The following is a 27,599-nucleotide window of genomic DNA, read 5'->3' as shown; positions in this document are numbered from 1 at the left end:
AGAACAGTGTCTGACACATTCCACACACTACAAACAAATGTTTGTTAAAGAAGTGAAATAAAACTCAGAACCAGAGAGATCAAGTGATTTGCCTAAGTTCATAGGATTCATCAAATCTTAGCTGGGATAGAACCAGTCCTGCCCTGTAGGCATGCTCATTCTTCTTTCTTACCAGGTCCTCAGACTGTCCGTAAAGTGTGGGTTTGCCTCAGAAACCCTGTAGGAGCCAGTAAGTAAGGAGCATGATACAGTATAAGGAATATAGATTTGAAATCAACAGCTAGGATTCAAGCTCTGATACTGACAACTCTCTGAACCTCAGTTTCTTCATCTGTAGAAATATGATAATCATAGCAAACCCAAATCACAGACTTGTTGAGAGTATCAGATGAGATAATGTACTTTGAAAACCATAATCCACCATGCAGATATTATTTAACATCATTACTGTGTGCTCCTGTGAGCTGAAAAAAGCCACGAGAATGTTTCAAACCTGCTTAGGACATCAGGAAGTTGGGGTGAGGAGAGTCCTTAATAGGTTCTCTCCACTTTCTTACTTCCCGTTTATTCATTGTTTTAAAACTTATTTTCATAATGATACATTCATATACACAAAAAATAATGTACTATATATTATGCATTGTGTGTGTATGAAAAATAAAACAAATACTGATTCTCTACCACGAGGCTTAAAAAAGAGAGTATTACCAGTGCCTTTGAAACCCCCATGTGTCCTACCCAGAAGAGCGGGTAGACAGCAATTGTGAATTGTTTGTTCACTTTTCCCTTGCCTTAAGCTGCACCACACATGTAACCCTAACCCTAAACAATATATCATATGGGTGATTTTTTAAAGTTTCTTTTTCCCTCTTGACTCAAATATCTCAAGCTATATGGTTTATCTTCCTGTACCTTTATACTATCCACTATTCATATTTTGTCACTATCTCCCCTCCCCCATCCAATAAGACACATCATTTCTGTCATTCAAAAGATGATGTAAAAGAGATGTTTTAGAAGAGAGCCAGGCTTCAGTTTACATGAGTAGAGAGCGAGAGTCAGTGACCAGTGGGAAGGGGCATCAGCTGCCAAAGCACGTGCAAGAATCCAAGAATGGGAAGGGTCTTGTGTCAAGACTGCCACTCTGAGATTCATTCAGTGTCCTAGATGGTCACCTGGCCATCTTAATGGAAATCTTAATGCATTAATGGAAAAAAAGACTAAAAATGTAAATCAAGGCAGGTTTGGATGTCATACTAAGGAGTTTGGACTTTTGCTGCAGGCCTTTGGGAAGCAACTAAAGTTTTGAAGGAGGAAGTGATAGCCCATAACTGTTTCAAGGCAGATGAGATGGGAGACAGGAAGGCCATGTGGAACACCTAGCCGGGGCAGGGGTGCAGGAGTGGCTGGAGGGCCGCGTGGGAGACACAGTGCAGACAGAGTTCATCAAGACTTAGCAGCTGGTTTGATGTGAGCAAAGTTCATCAAGACTTTCCTAGAGAAAGAGGAATTGGTGGTGGCCAAAATTTCAAGTTACCAGAATGAAAACATGGTAGTGTTCGTTAACCAAAATAGATGACAAACAGAAGTAGATTTGAGAACCACACTGACTAGAACAGTCCAAAATGCTAGTGGTCATCTCTGTGCCATTGTCCAGAAAATAATGATTAATTCCTGCCTTTCTCTCCAAAAAAGAATCAGGAGTGGGCAAATCTACATTTCTGACTTTGAATACTTGTAGGTTTACATGATAAATGATGACTTTTGTTAAGTGATTCCAACGGTCTTAAAATTATAATTCCCTGACTTTCAGTTTCTCATACATAAAATGAGGGGCTAGAGCAAGATGGTCTCTAAGGCACTTTCCAGTTTCTGTAATTGTGCAGTTCTCGGAACTTTGCCCAGAATAGTACACAGTAGCAAAAGAAATTCACGAGCTTGAGAATCAGAGAGAAATAAATTTGAATGCCTGTTCCAGTGTGAACCTGTGGCTGCCACCCTTGGATGCCCTGGGTCTCTTCCTCCTGAAACTCAGTGTGATGAAACCTCAGAGGGTTGCCATAAGTCTGCTTGTATGTGAAAATGCCCACCTCAGTGCCTGGCACAGTGTAGGTGCAGGGTAAAGATTGATTTCCTCCCTCCCTTCCTTCCTTCCTTCCTTCCTCCCTTTGTTAGTAAGGGGAGAGCATTAGTCTGGATCCTCAACTGGTGCTGGGGTGAAACTTTGTAGACTCTTCTGCAATGCCCCAAAGCAGCTATTGTATCAGAGAACTGCTTTCCACCAGTTGTGTTCAGTTTTACCACAAAGCACGAGACTTCTTGGCTTTAAGAAAAGCATGAGTGGCAAGGAGACCCCTGGGCACAGGTCTGTGGTTGTTCTTCCAGCTGGGCCCAAGCCCACCACAAATGTCACACTCCAGAACTAACTGTGTGTAAAGTGATGAGAAGTCACCCCATCTTCCCTGCACAAAGGAAAAACAGACACATTCACTGGTTATCTATAAGGGCACAGTGAATCAGATGGAGATTTCATTGTATTTGCATGGTGCTTTACCTTTGTAATGCTAAGAGTTTAAACCAAGGGTCCCAATAGTTAAACTTCTACTTTTCAAGCGCAAAGACAACCCACAGCTCTGTAAGCTGCTTCCTGACACCTTGACCCCAGGCATAGAGTTTATCAGGATTCTCTCAGGAAGAGACATGGAGTAGTCCCCTCTCCTGCAGTAAGCACTGGAACGTTACTTTTTCCTGGAAGCTAGTGCCCCTACCTGTCTCCTGCAAACCTCAGCTGTGAAGAAAATGAGAAAGGGAGGGTGGGTATAGCTCAGTGGAAGAGCACATGCTTAGCACTAGTGAGGTCCTGGGTTCAATCCCCAGTACCTCCACTAAAAAAAAAAATAAAAAAAAAATGAAAAGGAAAAAGGTGAGGGTCCCCTGGCTTATGAAATTTGAATGCTACTTGAGCCTGACATCATAGGGTTTTTTTGACTCCAAATTGCACAGCTTTTCAAAATCACGGAATTCCATAGATACTATTCCAATGTTGTGCGGTGTTCCTTTACTTTGTAATTTGTTTGGGAGGAAATAGAGGCATAACTTAATCCTATCAGTCCTTAAGAAGGTACCATTTAGTGACTTTACTATTTCCTGAAGGAGAAGCCTTGAAGTGTGCAATATAAATATTACATTAACTCTGATGCAGAGTTCTATAGTTATTAAGCCTTACATGTGAGAAAGCAGACATATGGAAGGTAAAGTTCTGGTCCTGTTACTCTCTCTCCATTTAGAAATGATCAGGGAGTTCCTGCAGGTTTGCAGACACTCTGAGATGAACCTCACCTCCATTCTCCAGATCACTCCATTCTGCAAGGCAAACCACAAAGCAAGCTGGGTAGGCAGACAGACTATGTCCCTGGGTTACCTTGCAAATGCAGTAATTTTTCAGTAGGCTTTTGTCAAATATCTATTGTGTGTTAGGCATGATACACAGTGGGTATAAAAGATGAATGAGACAATTCCTAGCCTCTTGTTGATAGTAGGCTAACACTAGTTTACAACCTAAGACTCTACTCCACACTTGGCAAATTGTTATATCTCCTGATGAATTCATATCTTCACTAGCACTGAACCCCACGTCAAGTCCGAGGCTTTAAAGTTCCCAGAATGCCACCTAGGCATAGGGAAAAAGTAAGAACAAGTGGAGAAGGAACAAAACCACAGAAGCTGACTCTGAAGAGCAGCCACTTCCAGCTGGCCTTTGATTTAGAACTGGTCTTGGCTCCTTTAAGAAGCTTGCCTTAGCTCTGGCTCTCTCTGCAAAGTGGATGATTGATCACACAATGGAAACTTAATTACCGACTAATCGGTTACTATTGAATTGATGGTACATCTCAGTTATGTGCTGTTCCTCAGAGCAATCTATAGCACTTCAGTGAAGAAAAGCTTCCAATTAAATAGTGAAATAGCACTCATTGATACATCAAAAATGTCTAGAACTGGAACATCTTACTAGGTTAGGCATCTCTGAGACTGTTTGCTAATTTATCACCATTTAAAATGAAGAAACAGTTGTTGCTATATAAAACAACTTTTTTCAGAAGGCCTGCCCTGACCCAAATATCTAGGTCAAATGCTTCAATTGTAGCATTCACCATTTACCTATGTGAAATCCCACTAGTTACAGCAGCAACTACTGTTTGCTTGTGTGATACATGAGTGATGTGAGACTTCTTCCAAGTGGCTCCCTGTGATCAGGGGCCCTGCTTGTTCACCACTAGTATTGCTAGTAGTAGAAGTATCACACATAGTAGATGTTTAATAAATATTAATTGAATGAATGAACAAGTAAAGTAAAACATTTATGGGTAGATGGAGAATGAGTGTGGAGATATGAACCAATGTCACTAAAGCTATTTTTTTTTTTTCAGGAATAGGGGTAGTTTAAGAGTTTATAAATGACAGGTAGGGTGACAAGCTCCTGACTATCCTGACAAGATAATTACAAATTTGTAAGCTTGGGGCAGATAATGGGAGGCAAGAAGACATATAAGGAAAACAAAGTCTAACTTGGAAGAAAAAGAGAGAAAAAGTTCATTCTTACACATCTTTTGTATGTAGCTACAAATGCAAGAAAATGAGTTGAAGATTAGAGATTTTCTATTATTGTCCTATTTTATTTGTAATAATGAGAGGTCTTTGAGACATCTCAGTGCAGATTTCATAGGCAGTTTGATAAATGCACAGTCAGCCCAGAGGACCAGGGTAGCCTGAAGGTACACGTGTGTGTCAACTAAATAGTAATAGACATCACAGAATAAAACTGAGATATCCTAGTGGGGGATTGTGAGGAGTGAACAGAGGAGCAGCCCTAGAATGGAGCCTTAAGAAACCCTAACACTGAGAGCCAGGCACAGATGGTCCTGCAAAGGAGACAGGTGTTGCAGTCTAAGTAGTAGAAGGAAACAAGGAAACTGAAGTGTCTATGTGAAGGGAGGGATCCACAGTGCTTAACTGTCATGTGTTAGTGAATAATATTTTTAAAATCCTTCCATTTGAAGTTACAGCTAAGAGATAAATACGTGATTGGTTGGTAATTGCCTTTTAGTAAGCTGGTTACTGAGGCATTTGATGTACAACTTTTACATTTTTTTGAGCCTTTCACCATAATGAGGGCAAATACTTAATGGTATTCTCTGTGTCCAGGGTTCTAGTGTAAGAGATTTCTATAAACTAGTTCATTTAATCTTCACAGCAGCTCTGTAAGGTAGGTACATTTCTGTAATACTCTAGATTTTACAGATTGGGGAACTGAAACAGAGATAACATGAATTTCACAAGCACAGGGAGATTACAGAAATTACATAAAGCAAATAACTACTAGGGAACCAGTATTGGAGGCAACACCTGGTTCTGGGGTCTGCTCTGCTGCCTCCTGTTGAATCATCTGTCAACCATCACTCTTCGCCACCTTACTGCACACCAGTGCACAGAGGCACACGTTTTAAAATATAATGTCCTAGTGTGACTTTAACATGATTATTCCAGTTAAAATTCATCTCATTGGACTTTCCTGCTAGAAGTGTTACCTTCTTGTCCAGGGCTGAGGCATTAATAGTTTTATTTTCCTTCTACTGGCACCAGCTAAGTTCCATTTTTATTTTGACCATGGCACAAACTGTGATGGTGAGAATTGCCCTCAGTTTTAGAGTCTATATATACACAGCAGCACCTAGTGATACTGGATTCATTTAGATCACTAGAATTATTTCTTCCTATCTGGACCTATTTGTCTATTTGCATAGTTTTCCTTTGCCATTCCAATCCGAGTTCTGAAAAGACACAAAGTTTTTTACCAGCTTGCTCACATCTGGACTCATGTTATTTCTATGACCATATTTTATTCTAGACACTTTTGAGAAATTCATCGGGCTGTGAAGTGCGCAATGATGAATATCGAACGGAGTTTACCACTGCTTTGCAGCGCGTTGACTTATTCACGGGCCAATTCAACCAGGTCCTCTTAACATCCATATCCACCTTCATTAAAGGAGACCTCACCATCGCTAATCTCGGGACGTCAGAGGGTCGCTTCATGCAGGTACATGCTTTCTGAGACTGGCTGTGTCTGTTTTATCTGGTGTTATGCAATTAATTTCCTTCTGTTTTTGCAGCAAGGTATTTGCAAATACTATAAAGTGGAAATCACAGTAGAAGCTAGAGACACAGACTGAAGCAAAATAATGAAACCTGATCCACTTTTTATGAAGTGTATGGCCTATTTTTGTTAAATTCTTGAAGCTTTCAGTTTAAATGTGGCTGCTTTCATTTTCTTGCCTGGAATGGTTTGGGTTTTCATTTTCCGTTCATGATTTCTATCACATGATTGGAAAATAAAATGAAACAATTAAAGCACTTCCAGGCGATGTTTTCCTATTTCAAGGGAAGCTACAGATCAAAGGAGAGCTATTGTGTGAACCGTGCATCTCCATGAGGAGAAACATTCACATCATTGAGAAATATTGGCAGGAGTTAGGAAGGGACGTTATCATCAGAATCCCATTGTAACTCCAGCTCCCCTGATTCTGCAGAATGATGGGGTCAGACACAAAGAAGTGCAAACACTGGAAAAAAAAAAAAAAAAGATCCGGATTTTGTTAAGAAATGCTTTTAATGGATAGCAATGGTATTTCCATGCAATGAAAGTTCACATTTCAGACTTGCAGTTATCGTGTTTCCTAGATACACCCTAGCACTTTGCAGAAATTAAAATGCTCTTGTGTTGGGTCTGTTTTACTGCTTTAACTGTTATTGGTAGTGCTTTCAACATGAGTTCATTAGTAGATTCTTGGTTAATGCAGAATGACAATGGCATCTGTGGAAATGTGACTTTCTACAAGACTAGAAATTTCTTTTAAAGAGGGATGTTTATTTCATAATCACCTGATGTAATTAACATCCTTGTCAGACAATGACTTCTAGTAAACTGGTTGAGGACGATGATGTTTTCCTGTGACTCACCTATCTGTATTTTCTCTATCTATATTCTTTACAAAACATATTTTTAAAAATTACCACTATCTTTATAGCAGCTTGGATATTGGTCATTACTATATTTTAAATCATGTTTTTCTTGTACTAGCGGGCATGGTGGAATTTTTTCAAAGTCGTAAAACATGTAAATAAAGCTTTCCCATCTCAAAACAAATCCTATAGATCCTATTATCTCAGTGTTCCCACACTCAGCCTACCCTCCTCCCATTGCTTCACCATTAACTACACTTTTTCTCCCCCCATCTCTCTCTCCCAGCCCAGTGTTCTTATTTAGCCACTTCAGACCATTTAATTCTGTCCTTAACTCCTCAGAATCTGAAGAGGAGATGCCCAGTCTCCTCCCACACAGATAAGCACTTCAATATATTTGAAATATGGTCATACCTTATTATCCTTGTAAAATGTATAGTGTTATATTGTATTTATATGTGTTTTTAGTTTACATTGATATTATTCTGTAGAATTCCAAAAAAATTTGAAGGAGAATGAGAGAAGCTAGAATCTTTTGAATTCCTACTGTGTTCACTATGTGGATTTGCTTCCCTTTATCTTTTTTCTGCTTCTCTTTTTTTCTTAATTGTCTATTACCTCACCAATCCAGTTGCACATTAATAAGCTTTCTACAGTCACTTTAGGCCTGACACTTTTTCACATCATAGGGTTCCTGGCCTTTTTCCAGATTCTAAAGTTCTAATAAAATTCCGTTTTTAGATAGATTGCTTTAATAACTGAGTAAATTCTGCTGTGTGACAGATTCCACAACCTAAGTGATATGTTATATATCAGTCTCATTATAACGGAAATGCTGTAGCAAATGTTTTATTCTTATCTCCCAGCACTTTCATAAAAGAAGCTATAGTATACCTGTACATCCAAAACACAGAAGATGAAAGATACTTATTTTATGAAAAACACTGATGTCCCTGATTTTTTTTTAACCAAGTGGTTCTTAATTCATCAAATATATCAGGAATGTACTAACATTGCTTTACTAAACAAATGGCACAGAAGCTGCCTCTAAGGAACTAAAATTTTAGTAGGAGAGATAAAAACATGTACCTGATACCAAAAGTACAGGAGCCAAAGACATAAAGACAAAGGACTATTGAGATCCACAGAGAGAGGAACTGTTTCTCTGACACTTGCCTGAGAGAATTCCATTCAGAAGAATTTTATGCAAATAAACCTAAACCATTTGAAAGATCAAGGAATCAACATTACTGAAATCTAGTTTGTTTACAGCAAATAATGTTGGAGGCAGAGTCAAGAGTGCAGCAAAAACTTGGGGACCATCTAACTTAATCTATCCAAGCGGTAACTTACCAAGTTCTGTAAATGTTTTGACTGCACTGAAGTGCTAAATCTGTGGCCAAGCCTAAGTTTCTACAACCCGTGTTTTAATAATAGTATGGAGTTTCTGTTACAAAATAGAATGGACTTAATTTTTTTTCCCCAAAGACAGCTGCCATACATGAAAAGGAACAGAAAAATGATTTTACTTCCTTCCTACCCTGAAGCCCAAAGGCAAAGTTGCTTTGCAAATGTTTTCTCCCAAGAGTTTGCAGCTGTTTCTGCCTTTCCTATTGTGCTTATGTTCAGCTCTGGCTGGGAATACAAGCTTCAGCCCCAGCTGTCGGGTGCAAAGTGAATCAGGTATTTCACAGTGGTTACTTGATTAGAAAGAATTATATTGTTTAGCTAACAATATTATATGTATGGCAGAGAAGACATTTCTGACATGTTTCTAACATTAAACATATACAGGTGCAGCTATGTCTAAGTATGCTGTTGTGTATGTACATCTATATTCAAGTTTCTCTGTATAGCCATGTCAATACAGATACGGATTTCAAAAACTGTTTTTATTTGCGTGATCACTCTCTTGGGATGCTTTGAAGTAAAATAAAATGATAGCAATGTTTGAAATAGTATAAGTAAACAGTAAGAAAGTGCCTTCTTACACATTTTGGAGAGAGGGGATGTAGAAAAGAACAGGGCAGGGGAACATGTGCGAAGTGTGCAGGGCTACGTGGGAGAGGGAAGCGGGATACTCATGATGATCACAGGACTAATCACAGGGATTGCCCCATCTCCCCTTCTGAGCTCCTCGTCTAATCCACATCCAAAAACAATGCTTGCTTGATTTTTTTTTTACAGCACTTATATAAGGCCTTTAATCTCTAAATGCAAGGCATTGCTATTAAAATATTTGTGCATGACCGTCAGGCCAAGGAAAATGAGTGGATGGGGGTGGAGTGGAGGTGGGGAGATGATTTCAAGACTTGTTTTAAGTTCAGCTCCATATTCACTGGGCAGCTACCCCGCCTCCATACAGTGGCCGCTGTCTGGGCTCTATCACAGATGTCATTGGGTTTTTTGGCATCATCCTTGCTCTTCTTCCATCCCCCTTTCCCCTCTCCCCAATTCCTTGATGCTGGTACCACTCATTACCCCTTTTGTCTTGTGCCTCTTAACTGGACTAGTTGGCCTTAAGCAAGAAACTTCAAGAGGTAAGGATCACCTAAAAAGATATCCTTAGCTTGTGATCATTACTTATGACCATTACTTAAAGGATTATGTTAGTAATTGGTGAACTTGATAATAATTACTCACTTCCAGTAAGAAGAATCAATTCATCTATTGACCTCCTGTCTCCAAATTTGTTTGGTTCCTGTGCCACCATCATGATATGTCAGTGCTTGTGTTGGAAGCCTGCAGCATACGTTACATTTGGAAATACTGCTGTTTTATAGTATGTAGGCACAGATCATCAATATATCAAGGCTGTGAGCAGCCGTCAGAGACACAGCCAAATGAAGCTTGAACTTGAACATTTCTCTTTGGGGATTGCTATCTTACCTGTCTCCTTTATAAAATGCTCAGATGAAAATATTATCTGCCTTTTTTTTTAATGTGTACATCATTGATTTAATTATATCCCTAAAGAATGGTAGCTTTGGCATATTTCTTTAGGAGAAAATATATTTCATGGGTTTTGAAGTTTCTTTCATGTGAAAAAGAACCTATTATAAATAATATTTCAGAGTTATGTTGATAGCAAAAAGTTAAACCCAGTTCACATGTAGTCTCCTAAAATGAGTTAATGAATGCTCTTGAAATACATGTATCTTATACACTATTATATGCATGGAAATTTAAAACATAAATATTTGAAACCATGGGGAAAATGCTAAGCTTTTGTTTGTTTGTTTTGTAGCGGGAATAACTGTAATTTCTTGTTTGGGTGCTTATTTGAAAAAATAGAGAGACATTTTAAAACATGAAAAATATTTATCAGTAGTTTTTTTTCAAAATTCAGACAGATATACTCAACGTATAGATTGGCTAATCCTATAGTTATATTTGGAATGTTAATTTGAAAGTATTGGATTTTAAGTTTTTACAAATTTACTAGCTTATTTGGTTTTTAGATGCTTGAAATTTTTTTACAAAAGCCTCAGTTTGGTATTGACTCATTTCAACTCACTTTGACTCATTTCAAAAAATTGAAACACTCATACACATCAGTATTGTAATCATAAAGAAAATTGTTTTGTTTTTCGTACATACCTGGCCTTTGTAGTGTCAGGTTGGTGTGGAAGCACTTGTGCCCATTTACCAAAAAGAATGAAAGAACAGAGTAAAGATTAATTTAATTCAACTTTTGCCACCTGGTACTTTGTCTTACTACTTTTGAGTTGTCAGCACCAATCAGCGATTTCCACTTCTTAGGTTTCATTTTTTTCTATTCCAGGAAACTCGCTGTTTACCTTGGTTGAAACAAAACTCTTCATATCTGATTTCGTTCTGAACAAATACCAACTTCTCTCACATACTTCAGAATATATAAATCTAAAGCTGGTGTTTTAGTCAGTTCAGGCTGCTGTAACAAATTATCATAGACTAGGTGGCTTAAAAAACAAACATTTATTTCTCACAGTTCTGGAGGCTGGGAAGGGCAAGATCAAGGTGCCAGTAGACCTGGTGTCTGGTGAAAGCCAGCTGTGTCCTCATATGGTGGAAAGAGGGCAGGAGAGCTCTCTGGGGTCTGTTTTATAGGGCACCAATCTCATTCATGAGAGCTTTACCCTCATTACCTAATCAGTTCCCAAAGACCCCATCTCCTAACCATTGCACTGGGGATTAGGATTTCAATAGATAAATTTACGGAGGATATAAACATCCAGTCTATTGCAGCAGGCAAGAAGCAAGCGACATCAGAAGCCATGCCTTGAAAATGCAAATCAAACTCTTGAAGTTTATCTAAATATCTGAAACATTTAAAAAAATCATCCCTTCATCAAGGCTTAAGTGAGCTTCTTATTTCAGTCTGTTCATATATTTAAGCAATAGATACACCTTTCAAACCTATTCTGTGCCAGATCTACACTGGGAACTATAGAGAAAGCAGACCTACTCCCTGGGTCACATCCAGTTATACCCCAGTTTGTTTATTAATGGTGCCATTACCTTCTCTCATATTTTTTTTCTCTCAGTTCACATTTTTATCTCATTGAATCTCAAACTCCAGTAGTCTGCATCATTTTTCACTGAAAATGAAGTTTTCTTTATTCCTTAATAGAAATCTCTATTTTTCTTAACTTTCAAATTAGATATCATTCTAGATGTTATCAAAGGCCTCATTCAGTTTTATTTGCCTAGAAAAAGAATTGGATACTTTCTGTTCTTATAAAAGGAAAATTCACTTTCATCTTCCAGATAAAGTAGCACCTGGGGAATGTGCTGCATCTCCCACTTTGATTCTCCTCGTGAGAATCCGTTTTTATTCCTTTTACCCTTGCCGCACCTCCAGCCGCTCTAGATTCCTGTTTTGTAAAAGTCCAGTCTGATCATGAGGTATGTTCTCCAGAACATGGGATGGGACACTGATCAGGTGATGCCCAAGTATCAGTTTCAGGCAGGCGTAATGGCTGTCAACCTCCAGAAGTAAACTTGTCTTTTACCTAATTTAAGGAAACATTTGGCAGAGAAATACAAACCAAAACCACAATGAAATACAATGAAGTACCACTTCACACTCAGTAGGATGGCTATAATCAAGAAAATGGAAAATAATAAATGTCACTAAGGATGTGGAAAAATTAGAATCCTCATCCGTTGCTGGTGGGAATGTAAAATTGTGCAGCTCCTATGGAAAATGGTCTTGCAGGTCCTCAAAAGGTTAATAAATGTAGAGTTACTATAATACCCAACATTTCCACTCCTAGGTATGTACCCAAGAGAAATGAAAATACATTTTCTCACCAAAAGTTGTACTTAGATGTTCATAGCAGCGTTATTAACAATAGCCAAAAAGTAGAAACAACCCAAGTGCCCATCAACTGATGAATGGATAAATAAAATTTATCCAGAGGAATATTACTTGGCAATAAAAAGGAATGAAATACTGATAACATGCTTAAACATGGATGAACCTTTAAAACATTATGCTAAGTAAAAGAATCCAGTCTCAAAAGACCACATATTGTATGATTCCATTTACATGAAATGTCTAGAATTGGAAAATCTATAGAGATAGAAAGTACATTAGTGGCTGCCAGGATGTGGAGGCTATGAGAGGATGGGGTGGATGATGGCTAAGTGGTGTGGAGTTTCTGTTTGAAGTAATGAACATATGCCAAAATTGGTTGTGGTGATGGTTACACAAATCTGTGAGTATACCAAAAAACCATAGAATTGGCTATTTTTTTTAAATGGGGAGAAAACCACATATCTCATGTTATGTAAGAAATAATCTCATGTTAAATTGTATTCATCCTTCTTAAAGAAAATTAAACTCTAAAGCAAATTAATCAGAAGTTAAACTCTATGTGTGAGGTAAGGGAATCTGGCTTTTATGTATTTATAGATATATTACACAAAATTACTTTGTTCAGGGTCATGAATTTGGGGCCCTAACCACAAGTTTTATCTTATTTATACATATATTTCTTCCCCATCTTCTCTCCCAGATAATTTGAGATCATAGCCACAGCAGTCAAGTGAATTCAGATTCCTCCTTATTCCCTCACCGTAAAACATATTAGTTTTGTGTTTTCAAGAGCATTAAAAAAAAAAAGAGGTTTTGAGACCTAAACACTAAAGATTAATTGTCAACACAGTAGAAACTCAAAAGTTAATTGCCAATCTTTTATTTCTTACTAATTGTCCTAGGACTGCCAGGTGATTTATCATAAGAATTAAATTTCAATGCTGGATTCTATTCTGTCCTTAGAAATATCTCCATGACAACCAAAAGGAATTCCTCATTTCTTGCAAACATTGCTTCAGGGATATTTTGAGAGTTAAAGTGGTTACCCAATTATTTAGAATTTCAGCAATAAAAGAAAGTTGAAGAATTAACAATAGAAAGGCATTTTTGGCATTTTATAGCAGTAGGTATCCCTCCAGAGAAAGGGCTAATGATCAACTAGAAAGGTATTTGTATCTGTGATATGACCTCTGCTTAAAACTCCAGTCATCTCACTGTTCCACACAATCTTCTGTCTTCTCTGGTTCATCCCGTTTTCTGTACCAAGCCACACTCATCTTAGCTCATGATCAAAAGTAGAGCTTGCCGATTATACTAATAACATTTCCTCTGTGCCATCAAAAACTATTTAGATGTGGGTTCTTTCTCCTTAGGCACACTTAACTTGTGCAGCCAAGATTACCGAAACAAGGCAAATATATTGTGAAATTTGTTTTAATGCTTTGACTCACAAGTGGCTCTTGGGAGCTCAGAGTTAAAGGTTTTTTTATTGGTATTTACTCTGGTGCTCCAAGAGTATATCAGTTGAGTGTTTAAGAAGAGATCAAGCAAACAGATTCTGGCATGAGATAAAGTTCCTTGGAAACCTGACTCTTGTACTTTCTAGCTAAAATTCTGTCATATTTTCTTTATGGAAAATAATAATACCTACCTTGTAGGATTACTGTGAGGAATAAACAACATACTCATTTAAAGCAGCACAACGCCTGGCTCAGTTACCATTATATGTGTTGTTCTCCAGACAAAAAGTCTTAACAGGGATTGTACGAAATCAGTCTATCCAAGTTCCAGAGATGCAAAGAGCTTTTTTGTGAAAAGAGAAAGATCAGTCCTTTCTGGGAAATGAATATTTGGATACGCTTCAGTTATCTGACAAAGCCAAAGATGATGACCTAGTAATTAAGAAAGAATTACTTATTATAGATATAGGAAATGATATTAACAAGAGCAAGAAGATAGGAGAAAAAAAGTAGTCAGAGGTGATTGTTATGTGGCAGGTCTGAATAGAATGGAAGAATACAAGAGAGATGGACACAAAATGCAAATATCCATTGGAAGGTTCAGGGGAACGAATATTCTTCAGTGAGGGAGAAAGCACAGAATGAGGCACAGAGAGCAGAGTCAGGTTATTGAGAAACTGGTGTATTGCTTTGTTTTTGACTTGTATGTGAGAAAACAGAAATTTTTTTTCACCTTTGCAGTGAAAAAAGGGAAGCGATTGGCAACAATCAGGGAAACATGAAAAAATAGGGAAGTGGTAGGAAAAACAAGAAGTGGTGAGCACCAGAAGTAAGTCAGGATTGAAAAGTTGGTTATCTGAAATCTGGATAATTTGGGGTAGAGGCTTTAGAAGTCTAGTGTCCTGATATTCTGCTTTGTAACCAGCACTCAGAGGGAGGCAGAACTGGTAATTGAACTTCTTTTTATTTTCCCTACAAAAGTCACAAGGAACTATTTTGCCCTATATTTAGGAATAACAGTAGTTTCCATCCTTTCCCATCCTGACCAAGTGACCTTTGATCCATCACTTAAATTCTGTGCAAATATAGCCACCCTGCTTAATGGAGATGCTTTGAAAGTATTGAGTGTTTAGGGTAGAACAAAAGTTAGAAAAATGTTCATAATGTTTAACTTTTATAGCTCTTTGAGAGCTTGGTTGGTTTCTCTATCAACAATCCACTTTCTGGGAGCAAATTTGGTACTTTGGGAATCTTCCCAAATTGTTTTAGGCTACTTGACTCCTTTACTGTGCTGAAGAAAAAATTTACTACTGGTTCCCCAGAACATTTATATATTGTGTGTTTGTTAGAATACTAAGCAGTTCTTTCCCAATTTATGGATAAGAAAGCAGAGGTAGAAGGAGTGGTTATTTAATCCTAATCTCATAGATGCCCATGTTTGTCCCATGATTTCAAACCCACAGCAAATAAATGCCCTTTCAATAAAGCATAAAAGGGTATTTGGATGTAGAGCAATTTCACAAAGTCAATTTCAAGCCCAGAACTCAGCCACCTGCACCCTCATGCAGATACAACCTTATGTCCTATTTAAAAATGAGGGGCTCTCTGAGTGCTCCTAAACTCTCCTGTAGTCTGGGTGTTCATCTCAGATAGCCATCTGATTTTATAGCTGGACTTCATTATTACTGGATTCTAGCAACTGGGCAGATGGAAATTATATAACTGAGAATCATCCCCAATTAGAAATACGTGACAGCAAGAATGACACCAATCATCAAAACTCATTTTCAAGGCTTTGTTAAAATCATCAGGCAGGCCTTATCATAAAAACAGGCCAAGAAGCAGAACTTTATTTATAATCAAACTAATCATGTATTGATGGGGCGGTGGTTTATAAAAACGACAGCACTTAATTTCAGAGTTAGCTGAGGGCGATTTTGACCACAAAAGGTCTATAAATATGGCTTAAGAGTAGTAAAGCTGGAACCAGACCGTGTCTCCAGACTCCCCATTCACTACCCTTTCCGTTACATCAAGGGAAGCTGGCTGGTGAGGAGGGCCAGGAAGATAGCGTGAAAAATAATCCAGAATCCTTGTAACATAAGTGAGGTCTTCTGTGCTGGGGAGAGTCTTGACTCCTCCAGTTCCCAATACAATCCTGAGTATTTGTCTGCATGTGCTGGCTGATTGACTGGAAGATCTCCTTCCCTATAAACCATTAAAAGATCATAGGCAAAACTCTTGTCTTGGGAGTTCAGATGAATTGTCTCCAAGGCAGGAGATTAGAAGATGTCATATTGATTTACAGTGAGATAAACTGTTGGGCCTTTGGTTCAAACACCCACGGGCTCTTCTAATCTGTTATCACTATTATCATCCACAATTTCCATCGACAGTATATTTAAACTGAGCGTGTTGAACTAAGAGTGTTTTCTGGTTTGTTTCTCAGGTTGTGGTTTCTCGATCAGGATTGTCAACCCCTCATGTGAATTTTCTCCTGGATTCCCACCCTGTGTCTCCAGAAGCGATTGTGGAGCACCCACTAAACCAAAATGGCTATACACTGGTTGTCACTGGGAAGAAGGTAAGCCCTGGTCCCCAGGGAGGTTCTCTGGATGTGTTTCCTCCTGAGTGGGATATTTACAGCCAGTGTCACGTGGTCCTTTTTAATGTCTCTCTTCATCTGGATTCACCTCTCCTCTATCAAATCCTTGCCTGAGTATTTCAGAGATCTTCTAAAATCAAGTTAATTTTTTACTTGGTAAAGAGTGGACCTGTGGGAGGTCCTCTTCATCATGTGAACTTCTTTTGTCCTGTATTTCTCAATGAGAAAAACAAACACGCAGAATGAGAATTACAGTCCTAAGGGCAGAACTCTAGGCCAGGCAGATAAATCCTGAAATGTACATTGGAATCTGATGCTGGCCAGTAATCCCTTTTCTCTGAGAGAAGGAGGTGCATCTTGATGCCAGAATGATATGTAAACTTACTTAGAATTTCCCAGGGGTTCAAGTATGTTTTCCAGCAGCTTAAACTATACTCTCTTGTTATTTTTAAATCATCTCAGACAGCAAAATGTCCCTACTAAATAGAACCTCTAACATTGCATGATAATGGTTGTGTTCACCAGACAGTAATGTTAACTTTTATCACATATGTGCCAATAGTAGAGGGAAGGAAGGAATTAGATTTTTTTTTTAATTTAAATCACACTAAGCAGCATTATGTGATTTGCACACGTAGGTGCTATCTCTATTGGACTCTCAAATTATATTTACAGGTATCTTTAGTGTATTCAATTTTTATTTAACAAGCAAACAAAAAACCCCTCTGAAAGCTCTTTCCATCATTTGTCTTCACAGATCACCAAGATCCCGCTGAACGGCTTGGGCTGTGAACATTTTCAGTCCTGCAGTCAGTGCCTCTCTGCTCCTTCCTTTGTGCAGTGTGGCTGGTGCCATGATAAATGTGTGCAGTTGGAGGAATGCCCAGGTGGAATATGGACTCAAGAGATCTGTCTGCCTACAATCTACAAGGTAGGAGTCTCTCTCAGCTGTCATGCATGTTTTTTGGAAAACAAATCTCATTGATGAAAAAAATTAAAAAATTAATATATTCACTTAGCTGTTAAAGCATCAGCCCAAGCACTACCTCCCTCCAGGTTTTTCCTTTAGGGTGGTGTTTGGGCGCATCCCCCAAGGGCCCTGCACTTGAAGAGCTTGCTTCATACTCTCCTTGGGCAATTGCTTTCCCTTGGTGCTATGTGAATAAAAGAGTAGTTGTTAGTGAGCCGCACTGCTCCCCATTTCCTCACACTGGGACCTGATCCCTTCTGACTTGCCTATTCTCTGATTCCTCACCATCTACTTTATCCACCAGGTGGCCAGACATGAGTCTCCATCATATACAGAGATCCACTCATGGCATAACCCAGAACCCTAAACTGGACCATGCAAAGTAGAGATCCCAGCCATCCTGTAGCAATCAAAACAGGGGGTTTTGTTCTCTCTGACACATAGGTGGTGGCTGTCTCATCACTGATGAGATTAGAGGTTACTTCTCAGGGCAAGATGGGAGGCAAGTGAATGGTCAGCACCCATGGGTGGCTGTGTACCTTCTCTCAAAGTTCCTGGAAGAGAAGTAAAGGCATGACTGATGACCACACTAACCTCTATACACTCTGTGAGCCAATTCATTCTTTCATTCATTACAAAAACATTTACTGAGTACATACCAACAGCTGGCACTCCTCTCTACACTGGGAGATAAAGTCCCAAAGAAGACAAAAGCGCCTTCTGCTTTTAGAAAACTTAGCTTCCAGCAGTGGGCTTTAACCATAATGTCGTAGCCACCACCCTTTAACTCTCTGTCGCCTTATTTGCTTAAACATGTGTTTGGCTCTCTGAAAATCTCCATGGCAATTTTTAAAAATTTTTTACTTGATCCAAATACGTTTTGCTTGAAGCTACTTCCCTAGTGAGGACCCAGTGTGTATTTTTTCTGCCTGCATGTGGAACAGTTGGACTCTAGTAAATGGTTCTTGTGAAAGATTCAAGTTAAAGGTCTCGGTTGCCTGGTTCAAGCCCAAGTAAACAAAGTGTGCGAGTCAGAGCAGAAACTGCCCCCAAGCGCATGGCTGTTTTCATTTAGCTACGGTTTGGGGAAAGATTTGTACTGGGTGACTGGGTTTTAAACCAAATCATTTTCTGTTAGGTGTGACACAATTATTAAGAGTTCGCTTGATCAGCTAGAGAATAAACTAGAAGATAGTAAGGGAACAAATTTAAATCTATACTGTATTTTTTATGTACTTTTTGTTTGTGTATTTAATATACTTTTAAAACCACATATAATTTTATACTTTAAAAACACCTAGCCGTGGCAATTTGAGACACCAGAAACCTGAACTCAGCTACTCCGTGAAAGAGATATGGGGGGGGGGGGTGCGCGCAATGCGCAGTTAAATCACAAGAATTTCATTTCAAAAACAGCCAAGCTCATGTTTTAAATAAAGAGCATGTCAAGAACCTGTACAATTTAAACATTTAATTTTGACTAATGTACCTCATTTTATTAGTGGCGAAAGCTATGTTAAAATGGTTAAAAACAGGGTAAATATTTTAGAATTTTCTGGAACCAAAGAATCCTACATAATGTTTGAATCTCCCTCTCTCTCACCTTTCCTAACTCCAACACTGTAGCTGGAAATTTTTTAAAGGTTGCATTGCATCATGCACGAGTCATTAAGGCTCGGGCTGTACGGTTAGAAGGAAAGTAGTGCAGCTGAGTCCATAAATCCCTTTTGGTTCAGAGCTGTTAGGAAGATTTCATGCTGCACTAGAGCGTGACATTTAGCATTCTTACTGCAAAAAATAAGACAGATTATTCATCTTTCTCTTATCTGTCAAAATCTGCAGGCACAAAACCTAGCTAATGTATAGAGTTCCACTTTCCAATAAATGTAAGTTAACCTGCTTTTCAAGATACATCATGTTCAGTGGCTGAAATTCTTTGCAGTTCCACATATGAAAGATTTCAGGATTGCAAGCCCATTATTTTGTTTCAAACCTGTTATCTGATCTTGCACTTAAAGAGCAATGAAACATGCTTCAGAAAAGGAAGAGCATTTTCTAATATATTCTGAATTTATTACGATAAAATTGTCATATCTTGTAGGATTAGAGCCCAATCCCAGTGAGACAATTAAACAGTTTATTAATTGATCAGGAGACTCAGATAAGAAGCAACAGCTATATCTTATGACAGACAGGGGTCATGCCTATATATATAATACACTGAAACAATATATTTGTGACATTTACTGAAGAGGCAAATTTTAATTTTCCAAGGTTTTTGCTGTTATTATTGTTGTTTTCCTATTTACTCCTCACCTTGTTTCCCTGATTGTTAGTATATTACAATATGGGGGGACATTGCAAATTTTAGTTTCCTAAGGTTTTTTGTTATTGTCTTTATTTTAGTTTTCTAATGTATTATCTTAATGGGTTTAAAAACAACATCATTTAAATCATTTTCACCTGTGAAATCACAATAGCTACTTTTGTGGCTATTTCTACCCTATCCAGACCCAGCCTCCATGGCTTTATGCCGGACACTCATTTCCTTCCCACACAGTTTCTCTACCCTCAGGATAACTCAGGGTTTGCCAGACCATTGTTGGTTCTGTCCAAGGGTGTGTAGTCCAAGACTGCGTCCTTCCTTTTCCCCTGGAATAATGAACATTACCCCATAAGCGAAGGGGGATATGTTCAGATGTCCCCCTCTAATATTTCAGTCGGGATGGGAAAGCTAAGTAGAGCTGGCCTTTCAAATCCTGACGGTCTAGCAGAGGGTTTCAAACTATGTAAGACAGAAAATGATAATGTATGTAGAGTGACAGGCTTCAATTTTATCATAGAAAGGGGGGATCTGAGCAGTGGGATCGGGCCAACATCAGCCTTGGGCAGCTGTTTTCATTGGGGAAGACTCCTCATTAAAAGAGGAAGCAGCAGCTGTGTGACTGCCTCAGGCTGAAGAGAGTCCTGGAGGGTTAGATGTCTTGTTCTCTCCTACTGGATTTCTAACATAATAATAAACAGATATTTTTTTCTAGCAGTTCTCATTTGGCTAGACATGGACGAGGTAAGTTTTCATGAAAGGCACAACTGTGTAATGGATTTCATGGGTAAAACAGCTATCATAAAAGCAGTAGGCTAAGACTTTTAAACGGGTTTGGCAACAAGCATAAGGCTTTGGTTTGCAATTATTTATTTGGGAGGGATGGGAATGTTTGCAGATTTGAATTTTGCTAAAAGCCCTTCTGAATTGTAAAAGAATCACTTTTAAACTTTCACTAACTGGCCTTTAGCAAATACCTTTACTAGTTTTTGAGTTGCCTCTATAGCGGTGCTATGTTTTCCCACCATTGTGCTTTACAGCACAATTTACAATATGTCCCCCCAAAAGAGCATTTCCTTTCTCAATTGTCACAAAGCTACTGAGGAGAAGCTTATTTTTAACTTGGAAATATGTTTTGTTTTAATAATTTTAACCTAAGAATAGTTGTCTTATAGGCTTCATAAGGGCCTAATGCTATGTTATATCACAGTTGTCAAATTTTTATTAATAAATTCTTCTTACTTTTAATACACCAAAGATGACTCTGCAATAATGAAATGAACCTATTATTTATTTAATACTGAGCATGAAGAAAAAAGTCAATCCTAGAAATATGATGTACAGTGATGCCAAGGGAGACAATTAGAAACATTGCTACAATGCAGATCACATTTAGGGCTCTCTCCAGTTCTGTTTTTTTTTTTTTCCTATTTCTAATGGAAATAATGTATTGAATATATTAAATATTATATCATTTTTAGCTCTGTCAATTAACTAGCTGGTATATATCAAACAGTGAGCAAAGAAAAATTGAAAATTAGTAAAAAATATGAATTAATAAGTATTAAAGGAATGGAGTCACTTATTCATTTGTTGATGCCTGGCACATAGTAGATGATTTATAAATAAATAGTGAATGAATGAATGAACAGCAGATATGATTGAATAACATCTATGTGGTTGATATTATGATAGCTACTGAATGCAACTGTGAAAACACTGGGTACAAAGAGTGTTATTTTTACTATATGACTTTCTCTGGGTGGGGAATACCATAGCGACATAAATGTAGCACACACCCAGAGCAAGGCATATATTGGTGTTTGGCTTCTAGGGCCCATGAAAGAGTTTGGAACAGAGTTCAATCTGGAGGCCTGTGAAGGGGTTCTATAAGCATGTAAAAGTCTGGGCCCGAAGTGTGTCTACTCTAGCCTAAGAAGGAACTCCATGCCCACCCAGGCTGAATCTGCTCTCTCACCCATCTCTAGATCTCCTGAAAACAGCTTGCTTAATCACCCTGTCAGATAGTTTTAATATTTGTTCCAGATTCTCTGAAATTTGTGACCCTTTTTCCTTTGGTAAATATTAAATTTTTTTTAGATACTGGGAGAAGGGAAGGACTTCAGACTCTTGAGGATACATATTTTGTTTGTTTCTTTTTCACATGTTTGAAAGATAATACATTGGGTTTTTTAAAGTTCTGTATTTTCCTTGTAGGTTTTCCCAACTAGTGCCCCCCTTGAAGGAGGGACGACGCTGACCATATGTGGCTGGGACTTCGGATTCAGGAGGAATAATAAATCTGACTTAAAGAAAACCAAAGTTTTCCTTGGGAACGAGAGTTGCACCTTGACCTTAAGTGAGAGCACGACAAATACGTAAGGATCTTAGGATGCTTTGCCAGGCTGTGGTTGGAAAACAGGTTTTGTTTTTGAATGAATACTTGTAAAATTCGCCCTGAAAATCCATCTCTTGAATTAGAAAGGGTCTTGGTCCATTACTCTCCTTGTGGATTTGTTTTCTTTTGTTTTTAACCCTACTTACTCACCAGAATTAAGGAGGGGGAAAGGTGACATTACTTAGGTGAAGAAAAGAATTCAGCATATGGAAGTTTTTCAATCATTTTTGTAACAACTCTTGAGAAATTGTCTGGCTAGATTTGAAAGAGCAGCACTGGTTGGGGTGGTTCCACCTTTAAGTGTTCCAATAAAGGAAATCTCCAACAGCTTTTTCTATAAAAATCAGAAAAGCTCAATATAGACCCTCTCTTCTAAATTCACTTTCTAAACCTCAGAAATGTAGAGAAGCAGTTGAATCACATTTTTTTAACATTTTTATTGAGTTATAGTCATTTTACAATTTATAGTCAAATTCCAGTATAGAGCACAATTTTTCAGTTATACTTGAACATACATATATTCATTGTCACATTGTTTTTTCTCTGTGAGCTACGACAAGATCTTGTATATATTTCCCTGTGCTATACAGTATAATCTTGCTTATCTATTCTGCATATGCCTATCAGTATCTACAGATTTTGAACTCCCAGTCCCTTCCCACCCTCCTCCCCCTTGGCAACCACAAGTTTGTATTCTATGTCTATGAGTCTGTTTCTGTTTTGTATTTATGTTTTTTTTTTTTTTTAGATTCCACATATGAGCGATCTCATATGGTATTTTTCTTTCCCTTTCTGGCTTACTTCACTTAGAATGACATTCTCGTGAATCACATTTTTGAGACTCCTTGTTTTTGACGAGTTTAAATTTATATTTAGCTGATATTTATTGGCACTGTAACGTAAGGAGTGTAGCTCATTTAGCCATTCCCGATTCCTGGGAGATAACAATGTTATTCCTATTTTACAGAGATAGTAACTGAAGTTCAGAAAGGTGGAGTGTAGATTAGCAGAGGTAATCCAGAGAGTAAGAGCCGAACAGGCCTTCAGACTCAGCTCTACTGATTTAAGACCTATGCCTGTTCTACTATATTCTACATGTACCTTCTGTATGATCTGAATTCCATAGTGAACAGAGAATCCAGAAATTTGCCATTATCATATAGAAACAACAATCGAACATTTAGAGTTTTATGATTGAACCTATTCTATCAAGTGGTTATTTTATACCTAGTTGAATTCCTTTCAGGGTTATATAAAGTTCTAAATCTACCCATTTTACTGAGACCAAAATGTCAGTTAATCTCATACTTCTTTAGCTTAATGGCAAAACAGATTCATTTTAGAGATCACCCTTATAAGTTCTTGCTCATTGCATTATAAATTAGAACCTATAAAAGTAAAACACAATTCATTTTCTTCTTTAAAAAGATATTTAAAGGGGGGAGGGTATAGCTCAAGTGATAGAGCACATGCTTAGCATGCACAAGGTCCTGCATTCAATCCCCAGTACCTCTCCAAAAATAAATAAATCTATTTACCTCCCCCTACATCCTGTCCCCCCAAAAAGAAAAGATATTTAATAAAACAAATTATATTTATACTTTTAAGGATTATAATAAGATTATTAATTCAAAAATAATTCTATGGAAAGCCTATCACAATGTCATTATTTTTAAGTAATTTCAATAAACATGTGTAACCACAAAAATGCACTTTTTCACATACTTTAAAGAAGAGATTTTGCTTATTTATAATTAGCCCATTGTTTCATATGCTGTTGAAATACCATTTCTTTATCTTAAGTATGCCAAACATTATGCCTACAATTATATAAGATTAGACTTAGATTATTATGAACTTTTCAATCGGTGAGGTCTGCATCTATGAGTTTTAACATTTCCTAATTTGTCTGTATAAATAATGCAAACAGTCAATATACAGTTTACTATAAAAGTACAGAAATAAAATTACACAGTTTTAGATACTAATGCTTACCTTGTAATTATGCTTGCTATTTAGAGTAGTCAGCTCACTATGTAGAGATAATGGCCCTTCATATAAAATAGCCCAAGCAGAAAATGCCTTTGGATTTGTAACATATTAAATTTTGTTTTTTCAGGTTGAAATGCACAGTTGGTCCTGCAATGAATGAGCATTTCAATGTGTCCATAATTATTTCAAACAATCGAGGGACAGCACAATATAGTACCTTTTCCTATGTGGTAAGTATAGACATTACTTTTCTCATGAGCTAGGATATTTAATTATTACTTAATCTACTTAGAGTTATAAAATTAACAAGTTAGTTTGTTTTGTTTTTATCTCTTGTTCAGGATCCTATAATAACAAGTATTTCTCCAAGTTACGGTCCTAAAACTGGTGGCACTTTACTTACTTTAACTGGAAAGCACCTAAACAGTGGGAATTCTAGACACATTTCAATTGGTGGAAAAACATGTACTTTGAAAAGGTATTGTAAATTTATTTATTGTTGTATCAATCAAGTCAGATTAATATCTGTACCTAGCAAATCAAGAAAAAGATTATTCTTTTGTGGGGAAAAATCAAGATGTTTGTTATTATTCTTCTGCTTACAATACTTCCCCCTTTCCAAATCCATCTATCCCTTTTGCTGATTTTTTATGCCTTTCCCTTATTATTTACTAATTCCACTTTTAAGTTTTGTCTTTCCATTCACCTTCTTTGTTATACTTTGGATCTCAGCTATGCTATGAGCTGTGAGATTCTGGTAATTGACAATAAATTAAAACAAACATTTCCATCAAGATTTACAATTAAACCAAATCACTTTGGGGAGGTAAGAAACATGAAGGATATTGGGTTAGGAGGGAAATTATGTTTCTTCTTCTTAGAGTTGGGAGAGCTCAATTTAACCAAGTACCAAAAGAATACTTTAAAAATTGCTTAAAATCCCAAATACTTTGAAGTCAAGGATGGCTTGTCCACAACAAAGCTAAGTTTAGGATCCAGTCAAATGTAAACAATCTACATTAGAAAGAGTTTTTTTCTAGACCACATCAGGAAATTCCCATTTAGGAGCCATTGAGTGATATCCTTTTGATTTACGGATATAATTCTAAAATATGTGTATCTCTAAGAGCTAAGGTACATTTTCTTAATTTTTTTTGTTCAGTGTGTCAGATAGTATTCTCGAATGTTATACCCCAGCCCAAACCACTCCAACTGAGTTTCCTGTTAAATTGAAAATTGACTTAGCCAACCGAGAGATAAACAGCTTCAGTTATCGGGAAGACCCCGTTGTCTACGAAATACATCCCACTAAATCTTTCATTAGGTAAGTAAAAGCTTCTGATGGGTATAAGACGATAATGAACATGAGGATGATTGGCTGTTGAATACTCAAGAGGAAGACAGTTTTATCTCTGGCTTTGATGCTGTTGCATTTTTTCTTTTGAAGGCTGCTTGTCCAATTTAGGAGTGAAAACTACATTCAGGTTCTGAGTACGATTTGACTTTATCAGTGCTAGTTTATGCCAAGAAATATTTTATCCTATTATATTATGTTTTAAATAGATTTCAGTAAAACAGTTTAACTGGGCACTGTAGTATTTATGCACTTATATTATGTACATTTCAATTCTATACTGACCTTAGTGCCCAAAGGTGAAATCACCTTTTTCTCTCCGTTCTTCTCTTCACCCTGCCTACTTTCCACACAGCTTTTCCCTGTACCAGACTCCCAATGAGTTAGTATCTCATTGGACCCAGTTCAGTCTGCCTTGTTTCTGTTAATTCTATCAGTCTAGCAACAATAATTAATTAAGTTCATTTTTCTTTGTATTTTTTTTCAGACAGGGAAAAAATAGTTTTTCTGCATATTTGGTGAATAAAAAGAGAAATGCATTTCTTCAGCTTATGAAATATGAATTTTAAAAAATATTTTTAAGTTAAGTAAGTTGTTTCTAAAGAAAAGTTATCACTGAACTTCCATTTGACTGACTGTAGCTGTAACTTGCAATCACTACGTGTGATTTAATGTAATTTCTCCCCTAAAATACTTGATAAAGGAAGAACCTCTCAACATTGCTATTTTTTCTTTTATTTTTGCCAGTGGTGGGAGCACAATAACAGGTGTTGGAAAATACCTGAATTCAGTTAGTGTCCTGAGGATGGTAATAAATGTTCATGAAGCAGGAAGGAACTTTACCGTGGTAAGTACTTTGAGTGATAGTTGCACTTAGAGTTCTGTATCTCTGCCTCTACCTCCAGCTTTCATGGTACTGGAGACATTTCAGTTTTGCCTTTAATGTTTGCTAGTTATCTTCCTTGCAGGGTAAGTCAAATACTACTTTTTGTTCAACAACAAATATTATCTAGTCTCAGGCTAACATGATTAAACAAAACGCACACACACACTGTCTTCTCATTGTATCCTCACAAGGAGGAGAAAGAAAAAGGAAGCAAGCTCTCTTGTGTCTCTTCTTATAAGGACACTAATTCCATCATGAGAACCTCACTCTTATGACCTAATTATCTCCCAAAGATCCCATCTTCAAACACCATCACATTGGGCATTAGGGTTCCAACATATGAAATTAGGGAGAACACATTCAGTCCATCGCCTTTTGCTATCCTCTCTTTTTAATGCACCACAGAATATCAACCCTTTTGCTCTAATAAAATGTCTAATAAGAGCCTCTAATCTTGCTGCAGCACCCTTGACTTCCTAAGTGGCAGGCACACAATATTTTCTGATGCACCCCCTTTTCTTACCATTCTTCTGTCCCTTTGTTAGCATGTTGTCAAGTAATGAGAAAGAAGAATACTTATGTCCTAGAGTGTGTATGTTGTTTGGTATTTCTCTACCTTTTTTTCTTTCATTTGCAAGATCAGTCAGAATTTAACTGAATGCCTCCTTGAAAGCGATTGACCTATTTTGTACTCTAACAATTTATATAGATCACATTAAAATGGTAGTTTTACTTTAGACCTCAGGAATTTTGGAGTTATTTACACAGATTTCATATTTTTGTTGTTTTTCTTTAATATGAAATACCCATAATCTAGTTGGACTTGTACACACAACTTAGAATGGAAGTTCTAAGTGCCTCTTCTCAAGCCAGGTCTTGATTGGGAAGGTAATAGATTGAATTACAGCACTTCCTTTTAGATTCCCATCCAATATTTCTTGAAGGCTAAGGCTGCAGTGTGCTTTAATTACAAAAACCAATTTGGAGCTAAAAATGTCAAGCCAAATCACCAAACAATAAGGTCATCTCAAATAAGATTTTTCTTGACCTTCTCAACCAGCCACATTGCATCACCTCTAAAGAGTATTATTAGATTTTTATGATACTCCTGAGAGATTGTACTCCAGAGAGCCACTGTATGAAGTAGAGAGCTTTGAAACCAATCCCCACACACAGCCGCAAACAAAGTTAGAATACCACTGCTATTAATTTAAAGGACATCAGTTCTCCACAAGCAGGCATAACAATTTTTCATTAACCTATTAGAATAACAATAGCCCTCTTTGGTG

General features: G+C 37.4%; 1 protein-coding gene across 1 annotated transcript in view; it reads left to right on the top strand.

Moving 5' to 3' along the window:
• MET (MET proto-oncogene, receptor tyrosine kinase) overlaps positions 1–27,599 on the top strand; it is a 106,283-nt gene that overhangs the window by 43,670 nt on the left and 35,014 nt on the right. The window contains exons 3-10 of the mRNA XM_031455257.2: positions 5,906–6,097; positions 16,232–16,366; positions 17,145–17,318; positions 21,898–22,058; positions 24,198–24,300; positions 24,412–24,548; positions 25,233–25,394; positions 26,172–26,271. Of these exons, the coding sequence (XP_031311117.1) occupies positions 5,906–6,097; positions 16,232–16,366; positions 17,145–17,318; positions 21,898–22,058; positions 24,198–24,300; positions 24,412–24,548; positions 25,233–25,394; positions 26,172–26,271 (1,164 nt within the window). The remainder of the gene's footprint in view (positions 1–5,905; positions 6,098–16,231; positions 16,367–17,144; positions 17,319–21,897; positions 22,059–24,197; positions 24,301–24,411; positions 24,549–25,232; positions 25,395–26,171; positions 26,272–27,599) is intronic.

Source organism: Camelus dromedarius, chromosome 7 (assembly GCF_036321535.1).
Source record: "Camelus dromedarius isolate mCamDro1 chromosome 7, mCamDro1.pat, whole genome shotgun sequence".
Lineage (NCBI taxonomy): Eukaryota > Metazoa > Chordata > Mammalia > Artiodactyla > Camelidae > Camelus > Camelus dromedarius.
The sequence above is the reverse complement of the archived record's forward strand: the minus strand, read 5'-3'. Positions and strand labels throughout refer to the sequence as shown.